This window comes from Myodes glareolus, chromosome 1 (assembly GCF_982192425.1).
Source record: "Myodes glareolus chromosome 1, mMyoGla1.1, whole genome shotgun sequence".
Taxonomy (NCBI): Eukaryota; Metazoa; Chordata; class Mammalia; order Rodentia; family Cricetidae; genus Myodes; species Myodes glareolus.
This window is the reverse complement of record NC_142026.1, coordinates 16,825,253-16,842,138: the sequence shown is the minus strand read 5'-3', so window position 1 is coordinate 16,842,138 and position 16,886 is coordinate 16,825,253. Positions and strand designations below refer to the sequence as shown.

The 16,886-nt window shown below is 48.8% G+C and overlaps 1 protein-coding gene across 2 annotated transcripts in view; it reads right to left on the bottom strand.

Moving 5' to 3' along the window:
- Positions 1-16,886, bottom strand: part of Pnkd (PNKD metallo-beta-lactamase domain containing) — a 71,099-nt gene that overhangs the window by 20,074 nt on the left and 34,139 nt on the right. The window contains exon 1 of one of the 2 annotated variants that reach the window (XM_087904248.1): positions 4,675-4,858. The exons of the other annotated variant lie outside the window; for it this stretch is intronic. Coding sequence (XP_087760374.1) covers positions 4,675-4,835 — 161 coding nt within the window. The 5' untranslated portion in view covers positions 4,836-4,858. Of the gene's footprint in view, positions 1-4,674; positions 4,859-16,886 lie in introns of those variants that run through there. 2 annotated transcript variants of the gene reach the window in all.

The window sequence follows — 16,886 nt, the reverse complement described above, 5'->3', positions numbered from 1 at the left end:
ACAGTGCCTGACCTTCATCTAGGCCACAAACAAGGGGTTCTTTATTCAAGGATCCTCATGTCGGGGTTTTCACCACCCTTGACATTGGGTCGGTGGACCCTATTGGCCCAGACAAGAGGTTTCCTCTTTCAGAAATGGTAAAGTTCACCAAGGCACAGTTGATTCGGTCACATGGTTGGGACAAGGGTCAAGAAAAGATCTCCTGGGGGCTGGAAAGATGGCTCAGTGGCTAAGAGTGCTTGCTGCTTGTCTAGAAGACTGGAGTTCAGGTGAATCACAGTCATCAAACACCCAAAAAGAAAGAAAATGAATGGTCTCTTGTGTATAAGCATGAACAGGGGCTCGGTCAGCTAAGATCCATCGGCGAAGGTCAGTTCGGCTCTGCAGGACACAAGAGCCCAGCCTCATGTTCCACCCGCCTCCCCTCAACAGGCAGGTTCTCCAAATAGCTCTGCCAAACCCTCTCTACTACCACCGAGGAGGCAAAGGGGCAAAAGGGAAACTGAGGCTGATGCAGGGTGCCCACGTGAGGGAGTATTAATTCTCCTGACCACCCCTGGGAGCTTGCTGTGCCTGACCCCTGCCCGTTTGACCTGGCTCACTTCTGTTCACATGGTCTGTCTCCCAACCTTCTGGGCAGTGGGGTGCTAAGCCTTGCATATACTACACAAGCACCCCTGCTAAGCTGCAGACTTAGCCTAGGAGGTCTTTCTCTGTCTTGTTTTTACACTGTAAATATTTTTTTTTTGATTTTTTGAGACAGGGTTTCTCCGTAGTTTTTGGTGCCTGTCCTGGAACTAGCTCTTGTAGACCAGGTTGGCCTCGAACTCACAGGGATCTGCCTGCCTCTGCCTCCTGAGTGCTGGGATTAAAGGCGTGCGCCACCACCGCCCGGCTTACACTGTAAATTTTAAAACTTTTTATGTGCTTTGGTGTTTTGCCTGCATGAGGGTGCCAGATACCCTAGAACTAGAGTTACAGACTGATGTGAGCTGTCATGTGGGTGCTGGGAATTGAACCCAGGTCCTCTGGAAGAACAGCCAGTGCTCTTAACCACTGAGCCATCTCTCCAGCCCCCCCCATCTTTCTCTTTTCTTAAAAGGTACTTTTGAAAAAAAAATTTAAATTTATGTGTGTGTGTGTGTGTTTAAGCGCATAGTTACTCAAGGAGGCCAGAAGAAAGTGTCATATCCCCTGCTGCTGGAGTTACAGACACAGCCACTCTACCGCCTCACCCCGAAGGTCAGCCATGGAGAACACTGGCCACATGCTTTTCCCCAGTGTGACCACCCAGTCCTGACCTGGGGCAGCTCGGTGTTATGGGATGAGAGAGAGAGAGAGAGAGAGAGAGAGAGAGAGAGAGAGAGAGAGAGAGAGAGACGCAGCATTTCCTGGCAGTGGTTGGGTAAACTTAGAAGACAGTTGTGAGAGAACCTGAGGAGGGCATGCGTCCTCCCTCTTTCCCATCCCAGGGCACCACACAAGCAATGGCTACCACTTCCTGATCACTTATATGTGGGCCCGTCCAGTCTTCACAGGCGCCCCAGAAGGCAGACATTTACACCATTCCCCATTCTGCAGGTGCAAACAGGCCAGGCTCGGAAAGGTTATGTGTCCAGTGTCACATGGTCAACATGCAGCAGAGCCAGGATACAAACGCTGACCTGTGCAGCCACCCCTTCGACTACACGCTATATGCTTAGCGCCTCTCCACCCTGTTTCCCGTAGTCCCCAGTGCACGTGCCCAATGTCAGCCCACGTCTGGCGGCCCTATCCTCCGTTGAGCCTAGTTATTCTCATTCCCAGATAACGGTGGCTACTGAGGAAGGCCTTTGCTAAAGTTATCACGACTACTGAGAGCCATTGCTTAGGACTGCCATTGTCTGCTTTCCAGCCCCAACGAAATGCTATGAGATTAGTGGTCCTCACCAACCTCCAGTTTAGGGAGTGCCTATGGACTCCTCCTCCATGTCCATCCTTCCTGCAGGCCTGGAGGCACCTCGAAACAACACCTACACACTTGCCACATGTTTCCTGCCCCACTCTGAAGGTTAGCAGTGTCTCCCCCCAAGGGACTGGGCTGATTGTTTCCCAGACCACAGGGCAGCAGGGTCTGGAAATCCTATCCCAGGCACACCCTTCTGCTCTGCAAAACTGGAAAACTGAATCCACTGCAATCTGGAAATCCAGACAAAGGGAAAACTCATAGAACTACTGAATTCTTAAAAAAAAATTTTTTGTTTATTTTTCAAGACAGGGTTTCTCTGAAGCTTTGGAGCCTGTCCTGGAACTCACCTTGTAAACCAGGCTGGCCTTGAAATCACAGAGATCTGCCTGCCTCTGCCTCTGGAGTGCTGGGATTAAAGGTGTGTGCCACCACCACCTGGCTTTAAAATTTTTTTTGAAGATTTTGTGTGTGTGTGTGTGTGTGTGTGTGTGTGTGTATGGGTGTTTTGCCTGCATGTGTACCTGTGTACTATGTTTGTGTCTGGTACTATGTTTGTGACCCTCAGAAGAGGTCAGAAGTGGGTGTTGGAGCCTCTGGAATTGTAGTTATGGGAAGTTGTGAGCCATCATGTGGGTTCTGGGAACTGAGCCTGGGTTCTCTGCAAGAGGAGTCAGGGCTTTAAACAGCTGAGCCATCACTACAGCCAGAACCACTTAATTCTAGTGTGGTGAGGTAATTGTAATTGAGCATGGGGCTGAGGCAGGATGGCTGCAAAGTCTGAAGCCTGGGACATAGCAAGATCCTAGCTTAACCCCTAAAACTCCCCCTCCCCAAAAAAAGAATTATGAAGAAGCTCCCCAAAGGAAAAAAAAAATTAAGGGATTTGAAAAACTCCCAAATCCCAAGTTTAGAAATACTCAAATTTAGCAAGGTGGTGCTGGCGCACACCTTTAATCCCAGCCCTCGGGAGGCATAGGCAGATGGATCTCTGTGAGTTCAAGGCAAGCCTGGTCTATAGAGCTAGTTCCAGGACAGCTAGGGCTGTTTGTTACTCAGAGAACCTTATCTCAAAAAAAAAAAAAAAAAAAAAAAAAAAAGAAAAAAAAGAAAAAGAAAAGAAAAAGAAAAAGAAAAAAAAGAAAAGAAAAAGAAAGAAATATCCAAACTCTCATAGTTGTGATTATTGGCATTCTGATGTTAAGAATTCTGATTCTAGTTCCTCATGGAACCTCTCCCATTTATCCATTTTCTCAGGTCATTTGTATGACTTCGGGCTTACCAATTTTGGATGCTAAAAGTAGATTTAAAATCCTTTCTCCTAATAGAGCTACAGAATTCCTAGGAATGTTGTGAAGAAAACTAAGAAACCAAACCAAAGCAAATGCATGCACACACACGCACATATACGCACACACGTACACAAGTGTGTACACAGCCCCCAAATCTAGTGACTAGAAATATAGAGATCAGTGGTAGAGTAAGTTTAGCATTCCTGAGGTTCAATCTGCAGCACCAACCAAATGACAAACTGACCAAACAAAATAAAACCTCACCTCCCCACCCCCCAGAATCTAGATACAAAATACAGTCAGACAGTCACAAACCTTGGCCTGTACACACCTATAAGGATAGCACCTGTAATGTGGCTAGAGGATCAGAAGTTCAAGACCAGTCTGGAATACTAGGGAGGCTGTCCTACCAAGCTAACCAGCTAAACAAGCAAAACCCCTGCCACCTCATTACTTTAATGCTTTTAACAAAGTAATGGCAAATTAGTCAGAGCACTATCTAGAATCTGCTCTACAGCCCACGGGGGTTTTTATATCTCTACTCTAGAGACTGTGAATGGAGCTCTAGGTCTGTAGTTTGGGGTGGTAGTCTGAGGAGAGAGGAAGAGTGTCTTCTTAGGTTTAGGCCCTCCCAGATATCTGAGCACAGACCTCTATTCCCATCCAGACATTACTGTCCCTAAACTGTGGTTTGAGGTCCTGCCGATAGACAGGAAGCTTGTCTTCGGGTTTCTTCCCTGCTGCTGACTGCTGAGAAACCGTGATTATTATCACTTTTGTCATGGTCCCTTAAAGGAAGTGGCAAAGAGAAGGAGGAGAGTTGGCTGGGGAAAGTTGCTAGAGGCTGGTGGCTGGCTGTTGGGTCAAATTTCACAGCCGGGGGGCTCTGGAAGCCAGTAAAAGGGGGTAAAGGGAAAAAGCCAGGTTGACCTACAGACCCTGAACCCTGCCAGACAACAGTCTGCCTAGAGTTGGGGAGAGCCGGATTATAGGCAGAAGGACAGTGGCACACTGAGAAAAGTTGGACAGTCCGAGGCATGCTTTTACCCTTGACCTGCCAGGGAGTCCGATTTGCTGACCTCTGCCCCGCAGTCAGGTGCACGCTCTTCTGCACTCCCCTCTTTCCCGGCTCCTTGAATTCCCGCGTCTAACTTGGCTCTAGTCTCCCCGAGGCCTCTGGTTCCCCTACCCTGCCTACTCTTATCTGCGCCGCTTTTCCCAGCCCGCCCATCCCAATTCTTCTGTCTTCCAACTCTTTCCTTTCCTCACTCAGCACGAACTCAGGAGCTTCTCCAGCCCGTTTCTCTATCCTTCTGCTCCGGTTTAGGACCCCCTAGTCCAAGCCATCCTAGAACCCCCGTATCCCTTTCGCGTCCCCTCTCCCAGCGTGCCCACCCGCATTCCGGAGCTTGCACGGATCAGAGCCGGGGCACTAACCCGATTCGGAAGAGCAGCCGCTGGCTGCGCGTCATTAGCAGGCCGCGGAAGCCCCGCCGCGCTTGGCAGCCGCGGGGACTCAGGAGCAGCGCGAAGGCGAAGAACAGCAGCCCACAGCCGGAGACCCACAGCCAGGGCGCGGGCCAACTCTGCCAAGCCATGCTGGGGGCCGGGGCCGGGGGCGGGGCTGAGCGTTGCTAGGCGACTGCCCCGCCCCGGCTCCACGCGCAGAAGGGCGGGGCTCCCGGCACCTGCGCGCTGGGGGCCGCAGGGCACTTGGCTCCTCCCATTACTTCGCATTCTGACCCGCCCCCTCGCCAGCTGTGGCCTGGCACGCGCTTTGAATCCCTAGATTAAGACAGAATGGGCGATCCTCCCTTTACTGGCCAGTTCGGAGGCGGAGCTAGAGTCGCCTTAACCCTGTGCTAATTAGGGTCCACTGAGGCCAAGAGTCCTGCGGGAGGACAGAAGCCAATCCCGCCCTCTTCCCTTGCAGGGGACTCTGGGAGAGGCCTTGGTGTGGTCCTCCTGGCGTGGAACCTTAAACTCTTAAACTTTATCAACTGGAAGGATCGCGGGAGTTCATTGCATCTTCTGCCGTTCATTTATTCATTCACTAACTTAAAGGCATTGTGCCAGGTTTTGAGGTAGTCAAAAGACATAAAGGCCAAAGAGGGCTCAGCGGATAAAGATACGCTGCCGAACCTGACGACCTGAGTTTGGTTTGAACCCTTGGACCCGCTCCTCGGTGGAAGGAGAGAACCACTCCCACCAGCTGCCTGCTAACCTTCCCAGGAGTGCCATGGTGCTTGAGCCCACACAAATACACAATATCCAGGCCAGGGCAGTAGTTTGGTGGTGTAGCATGTGCCAGCCTCTGGGTTTAATCCCCAACAGGGAGGGTGGGAGCATTCCTGGAGTCTAAACTCTGGAATACAGCGATGAGACTAAATTGGAGAACAGATACAATTGCATGGTGCGTATGTAATCATAAACATATAGATAGATGTGATGAGAAACTGGTGCTTACAAGGAAGCAAATGGGGACATAAATGATAGGGGGCATGGAGGCCAAACTTAGATAGGGAGGGCATGTGGCATTTCACCCATGTCTCCGAGATGAAAAGAGGCCACGGTCCACAGAGACTTCATCAAGGTTATGCAGCCATGGGTGGCAGAGCCAGGTCTAGCAGCTAGACACCTTCAGGTCCATGCCCCGTCTGATTTCCACATCTCCTCACCCTGTTGCTGCTGCCTTCCTAATGAGTTCTAGAAGCTGCTCTGCTCAATGGGGTGGAGGTGGGCGTGAGAGCGAGCCTGCTGCAATGTACAAGCTGACGCTCAAAGGAGCCAGGGCTGGGCCTTCTGGATGCGGTCTTGCCTAGCTCTCTGCCGGAAGGGAAGGAAATGCTGCAAATTCAAGCTCCCCATCGCTCCCACTGGGAGAGGAGCGGAGGGAAGCAGGTGAGGCAACACTCTTGTTTTGCTCCCTGCTTCCTGTGCTCAGCCCGAGAGCCCCAGATAACCAGACCTCACACCACATTTTCCATCGCCCTCTGTGATCTGGCAGCCAGTCAGTGCCCACTGTGCAACTGAAGGGTCCTGTGTACAATGGTACCTCGACCTCCTTTACCTGCTCCCCACCAAAAAGCCGATGGGGGGGGTGGTAAACTGTTCCCAAACTGCCTTGTAATTCACCCAATCCTTGCTTTAATCTGGAAGCCCCAGACATTCGGAGTTTCTTTTCTGTGGGACCATCTTGAGAGACACGATTTGTAGACACACCCTCCCTGTCTCTCGCCTGCAGTTCTACTTCTTGGTGCCCTGGCACAGGAAGGGTTGAAGCTGCCAAGGGCTGGGGAGAGATGAAGACCAATAAGCAAATTCACAGAAGGCATGTCCAGTGCCAGAGAGTTCGTGTCTCTGTGTCTGCACATGCAAAACTGACGGATTGTGGGTCATTGTGAACATACCCTGCTGTGGGGAAGGTGCTGTGGACAGTATTATATGGAGAAAATAAAGCACAGTCCCTGTAAGCTAAAACAGGAAATGCAGGCTCAGGCACGAAAACACAAACAATGGAATCTTAAACCTCCAGAATCTTAAATCTTGCACCCCTCCCATACCCTCGTTAACAAATGCATAGCTAATAAACTCAAGACACTGTTTATGGAATCCTTGGAGTCACAGCAAGGCTGGGGGTAGGGAGCAAAGGGGAGCGGGAGCGTTGGTCAGAACTCACGCAGGCTCAGGGAGCCATCCTTTCCCACTCTGGACTATTTAGGAAGACATGATGGCTCCAAACCTGCGGCAGTTCTCGCTCCTGTCCATGAGAATCTGCTGTCTAGCAAGCTAGATGCTGCTCGCCCTCTCCTGCATTCCACCTCTCCTACATTCCGCCCTCTCCTGCATTCTGCCCTCTCCTGCATTCCCTGCAGCAGCGAACCACTCAGCCACTAGAATTCACCACACTCCTTCGTTCCCCCACACTTTTGCATGCACTATATTTTCTGCCGGGGGAACCATTCCTTCTCTGGTCCATAGATTCAGACCTCTTGTGCTTTCCCGAACAAGCACACACGTGTGTAGACAAGAACCCTTTAGTAAGATACCAATGCCATACCTTTCTGTTTGCTGACGATATCAGAATGTAGCCTCAGGGTGGAAACCATAATTTAATGTATTCATCTGTAGCTTGCCAGTGTCTGGCGTGGTGCCATGTACATATTAAATACTTACTAAATGTTCTTTGAAATGTCAAGGTCCCATCACAGCCCACAGGGCCTAGCTGCTGGATAGCTGAGCTTGTCTTCAGCCTCCTCAAATGGCATCCTTCCCTCATCACTTTGTGCCAGCTACTTGCCCCTGAAGTGTACCAAGGTCATTGCCACCGCAGGCCCTGTCAAGTTAATCTCTATTGTCGATTTGATGAGTTCTAGACTCACCTGGGAGGTGGGCCTCTGACCTGTGGGGGATCGCTTTCATTAGGGTAATAGAGGTGAGATGACCTGCCCTCTCTGGACTACATGTGGATGGCACCCTTCCCTGGGCCGCAATCCTGACTGTAGAAAAGGGAGAACAGGCCTCCACCACCTTCTGCTTCCTAATGAGGGACGCATGTGACCAGTTGCTTGCAGACCTCTGCTATCTTAACTTCCTCGCCAGGACGGACTGCACATCTTAACTGGGAGGTAACATGACACCCTCCCTTTTAGACTTGGCATGGCCATACACTGTTTTGATCCCAGTCCTCAGAAGGTAGAGACAGTCAGATCTCTGAGTTCGAGGCCAGCATGGGCTCCATACTGAGGTCCAGGCCAAGCCAGAGCTACACAGTTGAGACCTTGTTGCAAAACCAAAACAAACCTTTCTCCCTTGAGTTGCTTTTCTTGGAGCGTTTTTATCACAGCGACTAGAAGAGAAACCATGGCAGGTCCTCTGCACACGCTCCTTCCATTTGGAAGCTGAGCAGCAAGCTGCATCTTAGGGATGGCTACACCCTGTCTACCAGGGCTCCCGGCTGCACCTACGTGGAGAGGGTGCTATAGCATCTAGAAGTAGAGGCTCCAGGTCCTTGTAAAGTCTTGTAATGCCTAGGATAAGCTTACCACAAAGACTTGTGTGCCCCAAGATGGCTATAACACAGAGCCTGAGAGAGGGCATCTGCAAATGTAAACTTACTAAGGTGTAAGGTACACACAGAAGAAGAGTCCTCTCAGAGGCCTCTGCTGGGCCCCCAACCCTGTCATACCACTTACATTATTGTGGTGGTTCTCATGAGAATGGCCCCATAGGCTCATACGTTTGAATGTTTGACCCCCAATTGGTGGTACTGTTTGGGAAGGATTAGGAGGTGTGGCCTTGTTGGAGGAGGCGTGTCACTGGGGGTGGGCTTTGAGGATTCAAAAGCCCACCCCATCCGCAGTTACATCCACATGTAAGCTCTCAGCTGTCACTCCAAGCCCACGCCTGTCTGCCTACTGCCGTGCTCTCCAACCATGACGGTCATGGACTAATTCGCTGAAATTTTAAGATAAACTCTTTCTTTTGTTAAGTTGCTCTGGTCATGGTGTCTCCTCACAGCAATAGAAAAGTAACCAAGATAATTACTCGCCCATTTCCTTCACCTTCAAGACAGTTTTCACAACTGGACATTGTCTTGTGATTCCCACTATCATGCCCACTGGAATGGAAGCCCCATCAGCCCCACGGGTTGGTGGTATGTACAGTGCTGGCCCAGAGAAGGCGTAAGTCAAGCATGTGATGGATGAATGAATGACAGAAGCAAAGAATGGCTGAATGGCAGTTTACTGCTGCTGAGCACTGTAGCAGTCAGGAGACTGGAACTCTCTTGTTCTCACCAGTGGGTTTGGTCCCTGCAGGACAGTCGTGTGAAAGATTCTGCCTTCCATACACAACAATCCATATCAGGAAGCTGCCAGAGAGCTGTCTCTGAGGCACTCACACATCCGGGCCTTCAGCCACACGATCTTTCCTCTTGGAGCAGCTCAGAGGCACTGCCAAGGTTAAAGGTTGCCTCTGTGACTCTCCAAAAGAAGTCCATTAGTAATGTACAGCACAGCCATGTGAGATAGTGCATGCTTGTAAGTTCAGCAATGGGAAGGCTGAGGCACAAGGTTCATGAGTTCAAGGCCAGTCTGGGCTACATAGTGAGTAAGACCCTGTCTCAAAAGCAAACAACAAATGCATGTCCCAAACAGCAACAGCCTAAGGTATCCAGGTGTGGAAGAACACCTCTGTAATCCCAGCACTAGGAAGTCTGAAGTAGGAGGAAGGAGGATTGTGAATTCACAGACTAACTGTGATTCGAGGCTAGCCAGTCTACATATAAAGACCCTGCCTCAAAAAGAAAAAAAACAAAACAAAACTGGGCGGTGGTGGTGCACACCTTTAATCCCAGCACTTGGGAGGCAGAAGCACATAGATCTCTGTGAGTCTGAGGCCAGCCTGATCTACAGGGTGAGTTCTAGGACAGTCAAGGCAACACAAAGAAACTCTGTCTCAAAAACAAAAAACCAACCAAACAAATAAAACTGAGAGCCACAAAACATAACTGGAGAGATGACTCAATAGTCAAGAGCACTGGCTGCTCTTCCGGAGGATCAGAGTTGGATTCCCAGCACCCACGGCTCATTCTGTAACTGGAGTCTGTAACTCCAGCCCCAGGAGACCCAACACACTCTTCCAGCCTCTCCAGACTCTAGACCTGAAAGTAGTACACAGACATAACTGCAAACAGTACACTCATATGCAACAACAACAACAACAACAACAACAACACATACACACACAAATAGGCAACCTCTCTTCCAGGTTCCAGGAATAGAGACAGATGTTCTCGTGTCCATTCTTATTCCAGCTGTCAGCCAAAGCTGTGTCACTTGGAGGGACAGCCTGACTTCACCTTCGCATTACGGCTCTAGCTGGATGCCTGGTGCATAGCTGACTTACAGGATGTCATTGGTGATGGTGGTGATGATGGTGATGATGCTGATGACAATGATGACGTCAGTAGCACCATTGTGGAGGAGCTATAGTAGATGGAGCTGTGACAATGTTAAAGAATAGAGGTATTAGCGGGATAATAGATAATAGATAATCTCAGGTTTACAGGATATTTTTTGAAAAGTACAGGAAATCCTGTACCTGTCGCCCTCTTTTCTAAAACTTCCACATTTTTCTTAACTATAAATTAAGTCCATAGCTGGGCAGTGGTGGTGCGTGCCTTTAATCCCAGCCCTCAGGAGGCAGAGACAGATGGATCTCTGTGAGTTCGAGGTCAGCCTGGTCTACAAGAGCGAGTTCCAGGACAGGCTAATAGAAAAATATAGTGGCACACCCTTTCATCCCAGCACTCAGGAGGCCAGCCTGGTCTACAGAGTGAGTTTCAGGACAGCTAGAGCTGTTACACAGAGAAACCCCATCTCAAAAACAAAGCAAAAGAATAGGGATATCTTATTGGACCAGGTGGCAAAGTCAATTTTGTTTAGAAATGTTGACTCATTGCAAAAATGGCGGCTGGAAATCTGGGCAGCTGCACTGGACACCTGGGCAGCCCCACTGGACACCTGGACAGCCCCTACTGGACACCTGGACAGCCCCACTGGACACCTGGGCAGCCCCACTGGACATCTGGCCAGCCCCACTGGATATCTGGGCAACTGTACTGGACATCTGGCCAGCCCCACTGGACATCTGGGCAGCCCCACTAGACACCTAGCCAGCCCCACTGTACATCTGGGCAACCCCACTGGACACCTGGGCAGCCCCACTGGACATTTGGGCAGCCCCCTGGACATCTGGGCAGCCCCACTGGACATTTGGGCAGCCCCCTAGACATCTGGGCAGCCCCACTGGACACCTGGCCAGCCACACTGGACATCTGGGCAGCCCCACTGGACACCTGGCCAGCCCCATTGGACATCTGGGCAGCCCCACTGGACATACGGGCAGCCCCACTGGAAATCTGGCCAGTCCCACTGGAAATCTGGGCAGCTGTACTGGACATCTGGCCAGCCCCACTGGATACCTGGGCAGCCCCACTGGACATCTGGGCAGCCCCACTGGACATCTGGGCAGCCCCACTGGACACCTGGGCAGCCCCACTGCCATATTGTCGTCAAAGAGCTCACTGTGCCCACAGTGACCTTCCCTCTGAGCCATTGTGCTGCACATTCTGAACACATGGTTTGCTTGGAGGGATTTCCATGCCACTTCTCAATGCCCTGTCTTAACTTAATCTGTTTTCTACTTCTTTCCTGCCTTCGTCAGGGGAACCTGTAGCTTCCGCCTTGCCCTAGCTCTGGGCTGGGCATGGCTGCCCTATTCCTCATCAACACTAAGACTTTGACTTGCTCCCTTTCCAACCTGGTTCCCTTCACACCTTCATAGGCAACCTCGTGGTCCAGGTGCCAGCAGATCACCATGCTAAGACTAAACTTGGTACACACACCTAATCAGCAGAACACACTACAGCCCAGAGCTCCGGAAGTCAAGCTGTTCTCCTGCTTCAGCCTCCTGAGTAGCTTGGACTTTGGGTATGCATATCAGATCTGGCTTTTAAGCACCTATTTTATTATTTTTGTTTGATTTATGCCCCTAGATGACTAACTGCCATAACTCACTTAGTATCTGAACTCAGCAGATCTGGAGCTCTGGGGAGCCTATGATCCACTTCAAATGCTTGAAAAACCGCAGAGTCCTGCTGCCTCCCATCACTGACATTCACTACTGTAGGTCTACGGGGCCCAACACCCTGCGTTTTGCACTGGTGATCCAGAACTCAGCCTTAGCCTCTGTCCCTGACCTCAATACCAAGGTTTCTGTGTAGTTCGGCAAGGGTGTGCTCACGGGTCACACCTTCCATTGATCTGGGCCACTCTGACTCTGACAAAGCTCAACTCTAGTGTTCTCGTCCCTGGTCCCTCATCCCTGTACAATGTCCTCCAGCTCCTTGAACCACTCAGTTCCTCCCAGCCATTCAGTGCACATTGGATTTCTTCCCTCCCAACAGTTTGTTGTTGTTGTTTGTTTGTCAGTACTGGGGGTGGAACCCAAAACCAGGGGCTTGCTAAGCAAGCACTCTGTCACTGAGCCACACCCATATCCCCCTTATCTGGCCTGAGGCTCGGCCCCTTGAAGCATTTACCCCTATTCCGTCCAGCACTAGCCTGCTAGATTCCTAACCCCCCTGTACAAACCTAGCTTCTAGCTTCCTACGGCACAGCACAGGAGCCTACTGTCTCCTGTAAGTCGGGACAACTTTGATTCAGGCCCTATTGGAACCCCAACATCAGTGCTGAGTCGTATTTGCATCTTGCTGGGGTCCCGTCTTGATGGGGCACTTTGTAGTCTGTATTAGAAAGGCACACTTGTACCCCGTATGCTACAGAGGAATCAGCATGTGCATGTCGCTCCCAGTTTAGCACGCTGCTCTATGAATGGTTTGTTCGTTCTACATTATTCCCAGTCTAGATGCCTGGAGGAGTACAAGGTTGATATCAGAAGAAGCTACCGTGACTCCGAGATTCAGGCGCCTGAGCCCAAACAAGCACAACAAACAGAACAACACAACAAAACCCTAACAGCCACGTTCCTTCTCTGTGTAGAGTCTGCTACTGGGGTGCAAGGGTGACCGTTTTTCAGGCTGCTATCAGATGGCTGGCTCTCCGAATCAAAGCACAGTGCTCAAGAGCCTATTCCTGCCTCCCCTCGGTGACATCTGCAGAGGTTCGGCAGCACAGTCTCCCTACCCACAGCTGTCCTTCTGCTCCTCAGGCCCCACTTCCTTTCCTTTGCTGAAAAATTGCAGCACTCAGGAAGTTGAGGCAGGAGGATTCCCCCCACACCCAGGATTTAAGTTCAGTGGTAGAGCCTAACATATACAAGGCCTAAGGTTCAGACACTAGTGCTATATATACATACATGCATGCATCAATTCATTAATTAAAAATAGGACTTTGGAGATGCCTTAGCCTGTGTACACATGCGCACATGCACCTGTACAGACACATAAACATACCACACAGATACACAAAATGAGAAAGAAAAAAATGGCAGACTGGGGGCATAGCCCAGTGGCAAGATCGTGTATGCCTAGGATGGGCAAGGTCTAGACTCTGTCCCCAGAAATAAACAGATGAGAGAGAAGAAGAGAGAGAGAGAGAGACTAATGACAGACTAATTCTGTTCAGTGGGGTCTTCCCCAAAGGCAGATTTTTATTATTTATTTATTTATTGGTTTTTCAAGACAGGGTTTCTCTGTAGCATTGGTGCCTGCCCTGGAACTAGCTCTTGTAGACCAGGCTGGCCTCGAACTCACAGAGATCCACCTGCCTCTGCCTCTTGAGGGCTGGGATTAAAGGCCTGCACCACCACTACCCAGCTATGGACTTAATTTATAGTTAAGAAAAATGTGGAAGTTTTAGAAAAGAGGACGACAGGTACAGGATCTCCTGTACTTTTTCAAAAATATTCTGTAAACCTGAGATTATCTCAAAGCAAAGAGTTAAAAAAAAACTGGAATATACACAAATAGAATTGTGTTCACATGTTGAAATAGGTTGGCTTTTCTTTTCTTTCTTTTTTTAAATTTTTGCTTTGTTTTGTTTTTCTTTTTTTAATTGATATTTATTGAGCTATACATTTTTCTCTGTTCCCCTCCCTGCCTCTCCCCTCCCCGCTTCAAACCTCCCCCCTTCAACGCTCCCCCAATGTCCCCAAGCTCCCAATTTACTCAGGAGATCTTGTCTTTTTCTACTTTCTACTTCCCATGTAGATTAGATCTATGTAAGTTTCTCTTAGTGTCCTCATTGTTGTCTAAGTTCTCTGGGATTGTGGTTTGTAGGCTGGCTTTCTTTGCTTTATGTTTAAAAACTACCTATGAGTGAGTACATGTGATAATTGTCTTTCTGTGTCTGGGTTACCTCACTCAAAATAATGTTTTCTAGTTCCATCCATTTTCCTGCAAAATTCAAGCTGTCATTATTTTTTTCTGCTGTGTAGTACTCCTTTGTGTAAATATACCACATTTTTTTTTATCCATTCTTTGATCAAGGAGCATTTAGGTTGTTTCCAGGTTCTGGCTATGACAAACAAAGCTGCTATGAACATAGTTGAGCACATGTCTTTGTGGCACGATTGACCATCCTTTGGATATATACCTAAAAGTGGTATTATTGGGTCTTGAGGAAGGTTGTTTCCTAATTTTCTGAGAAATCGCCACACTGACATCCAAAGGGGTGTACCAGCTTGTATTCCCACCAGCAATGCAGAAGTGTTCCCTTTTCCCCACAACCTCTCCAGCAAAACTTGTCATCAGTGTTTATAATCTTGGCCATTCTTACAGGTATAAGATGGAATCTCATAGTTGTTTTGATTTGCATTTCTCTGATGACTAAGGATGTTGAATATTTCCTTAAGTGTCTTTCAGTCAATTTAGATTCCTCTGTTAAGAGTTCTCTGTTTAGGTCTGTACTCCATTTTTTTATTGGATTATGTGATCTTTTGGTGTCCAATTTCTTGAGTTCTTTGTATATTTTGGAGATCAGACCTCTGTCTGATGTGGGGTTAGTGAAGATCTTTTCCCATTCTGTGGGCTGTTGTTTTGTCTTGTTGACCGTGTCCTTTGCTTTACAGAAGCTTTTCAGTTTCAGGAGGTCCCATTTATTAATTGTTTCTCTCAGTGTCTGGGCTGCTGGGGTTATATTTAGGAAGTGGTTCCCTGTGCCAGTGTGTTCAAGTGTGCTTCCCACTTTCTCTTCTATAAGGTTCAGTGTGGCTGGCTTTATGTTGAGGTCTTTGATCTATATGGACTTGAGTTTTGTGCATGGTGATAGATATGGGTCTATTTTCATTCTTCTACATGTTGATATCCAGTTATGCCAGCACCACTTGTTAAATATGCTCTTTTTTTCCATTTGATATTTTTTGCTTCTTTATCAAAGATCAAGTATTCAAAGATGTGTGGATTGATATCCGGGTCTTCTATTCGGTTCCACTGATTCTCCTGTCTGTTCTTATGCCAGTACCAGGCTATTTTCAGTATTGTAGCTCTGTAGTAGAGTTTGAAGTCAGGGATTGTGATGCCTCCAGATGTTCTTTTATTGTACAGAATTGTTTTGGCTCTCCTGGGTTTTTTTTTTCTCTTCCAAATGAAGTTGAGTACCATTCTTTTGAGGTCTTTGAAGAATTTTTCTGGGATTGTGATGGGCATAATTTTTGCTTTTTGAGATAGTGTTTCTCTGAGTGATAGTCTTGGTTGTCCAGGAACTCACTCTCTAGACCTCAGACTCACTGATACTTGCCTGCCTCTGCCTCCCAAGTGCTGGGATTACAGAAAGGCAAGCACCACCACTGCCCAGCTTTTATTATTTTTTTTAACATGGACCTGGGCGGTGTAGGAGGTTCTTCTATCTATGTGTTGCTTTCATTGATTAATTAATAAAGAAACTGCTTGGCCTGATAGGCCAGAACATAGGTAGGTGGGGTAGACAGAACTGAATTCTGGGAGGAAGAAAGCCATGAAGCTGCCAGATCAGACATGCTGAATCTTTCCCGGTAAGCCACAAGCTTGTGGTAACATACAGATTACTAGAAATGGGTTGAATCAAGATGTGAGAGTTAGCCAATAAGAGGCTAGAACTAATGGGCCAGGCAGTGTTTAAATGAATACAATTTGTGTGTTGTTATTTCGGGGTATAAGCTAGCCAAGTGGCCTGGAGCCGGGCAGCAGGAAGTGGTCTGCAGCTCTCTTTACAACACCTGGCAGATTCTGTTGGCTGATTAACGGCCATTCCCTAACCACTCTCCATTTTTTCTCATTAACTTCTACTTTGCCCATTCTCCTTTCAGCAGCTCAGCCCTTAGTTCTTCTCCAACCTGGTGGGTAGGTCTTGATTGGTCTAAGCCAATTGGTACCCTGCCAACCATTGGTTAGACCAGGAATATGATACAGTTCCTGCCATGAGATAATAATAGCAAAAATTTATATAGCACACAGCATGTGCCCGGCACTGTTCTCAGCACTTGAAATAGAAGAACCCTTGGCTCTCACATGACCCTATCAATCAAATACTGAGAGATCAATTCGGTGGCTCCAGGTCAGAGCTGGTGAGAGGACGAGAGAGTATGATGGGGACCTTCTTAACAAGTGTTTGGTGCTCCCAGCCAATCCCAGGCTCCTTTGCATGCTAGGCATGCTCTCTACCACTGAGACACATCCCATTCCTACCGGCAGCTTTTGTTGTTTGTTTATGACAGGCTCCCATGTGGTTCAAGCTGACCTCTTAATTTGCACCTGAGTCTGACCCCAAACTCCTGACCTTCCTGCCTCCCCTTTCCCTGGGACTACAAGTGCTCCCCACCTAGCACAGCTTTGCCTTCTCAAATGTCCCCTCCCCTTCTAGAAAGAAGCCATCTTTACTGCTCCAGCATGCTGTCATCTGCTGGTAGTGTCTGGTGCCCCAGCAGCCCTTTTGGTGCTATCACAAAGGATGGCTTTAAGAGGATGGATATTCCAGGATGGCCAGGATGGCTCAGCTGGTAAAAGCACTTGCAGGACCAACCTGAATTCAATTTCAGGATCCCAGAGTGGAAGGAGAAAACTGACTCCCAAAAGTTGTCCTCTGACCTACACATGTGCATTCAGACTCCCAAACACATCACACACACGCATGTGCGCGCGCGCGCGC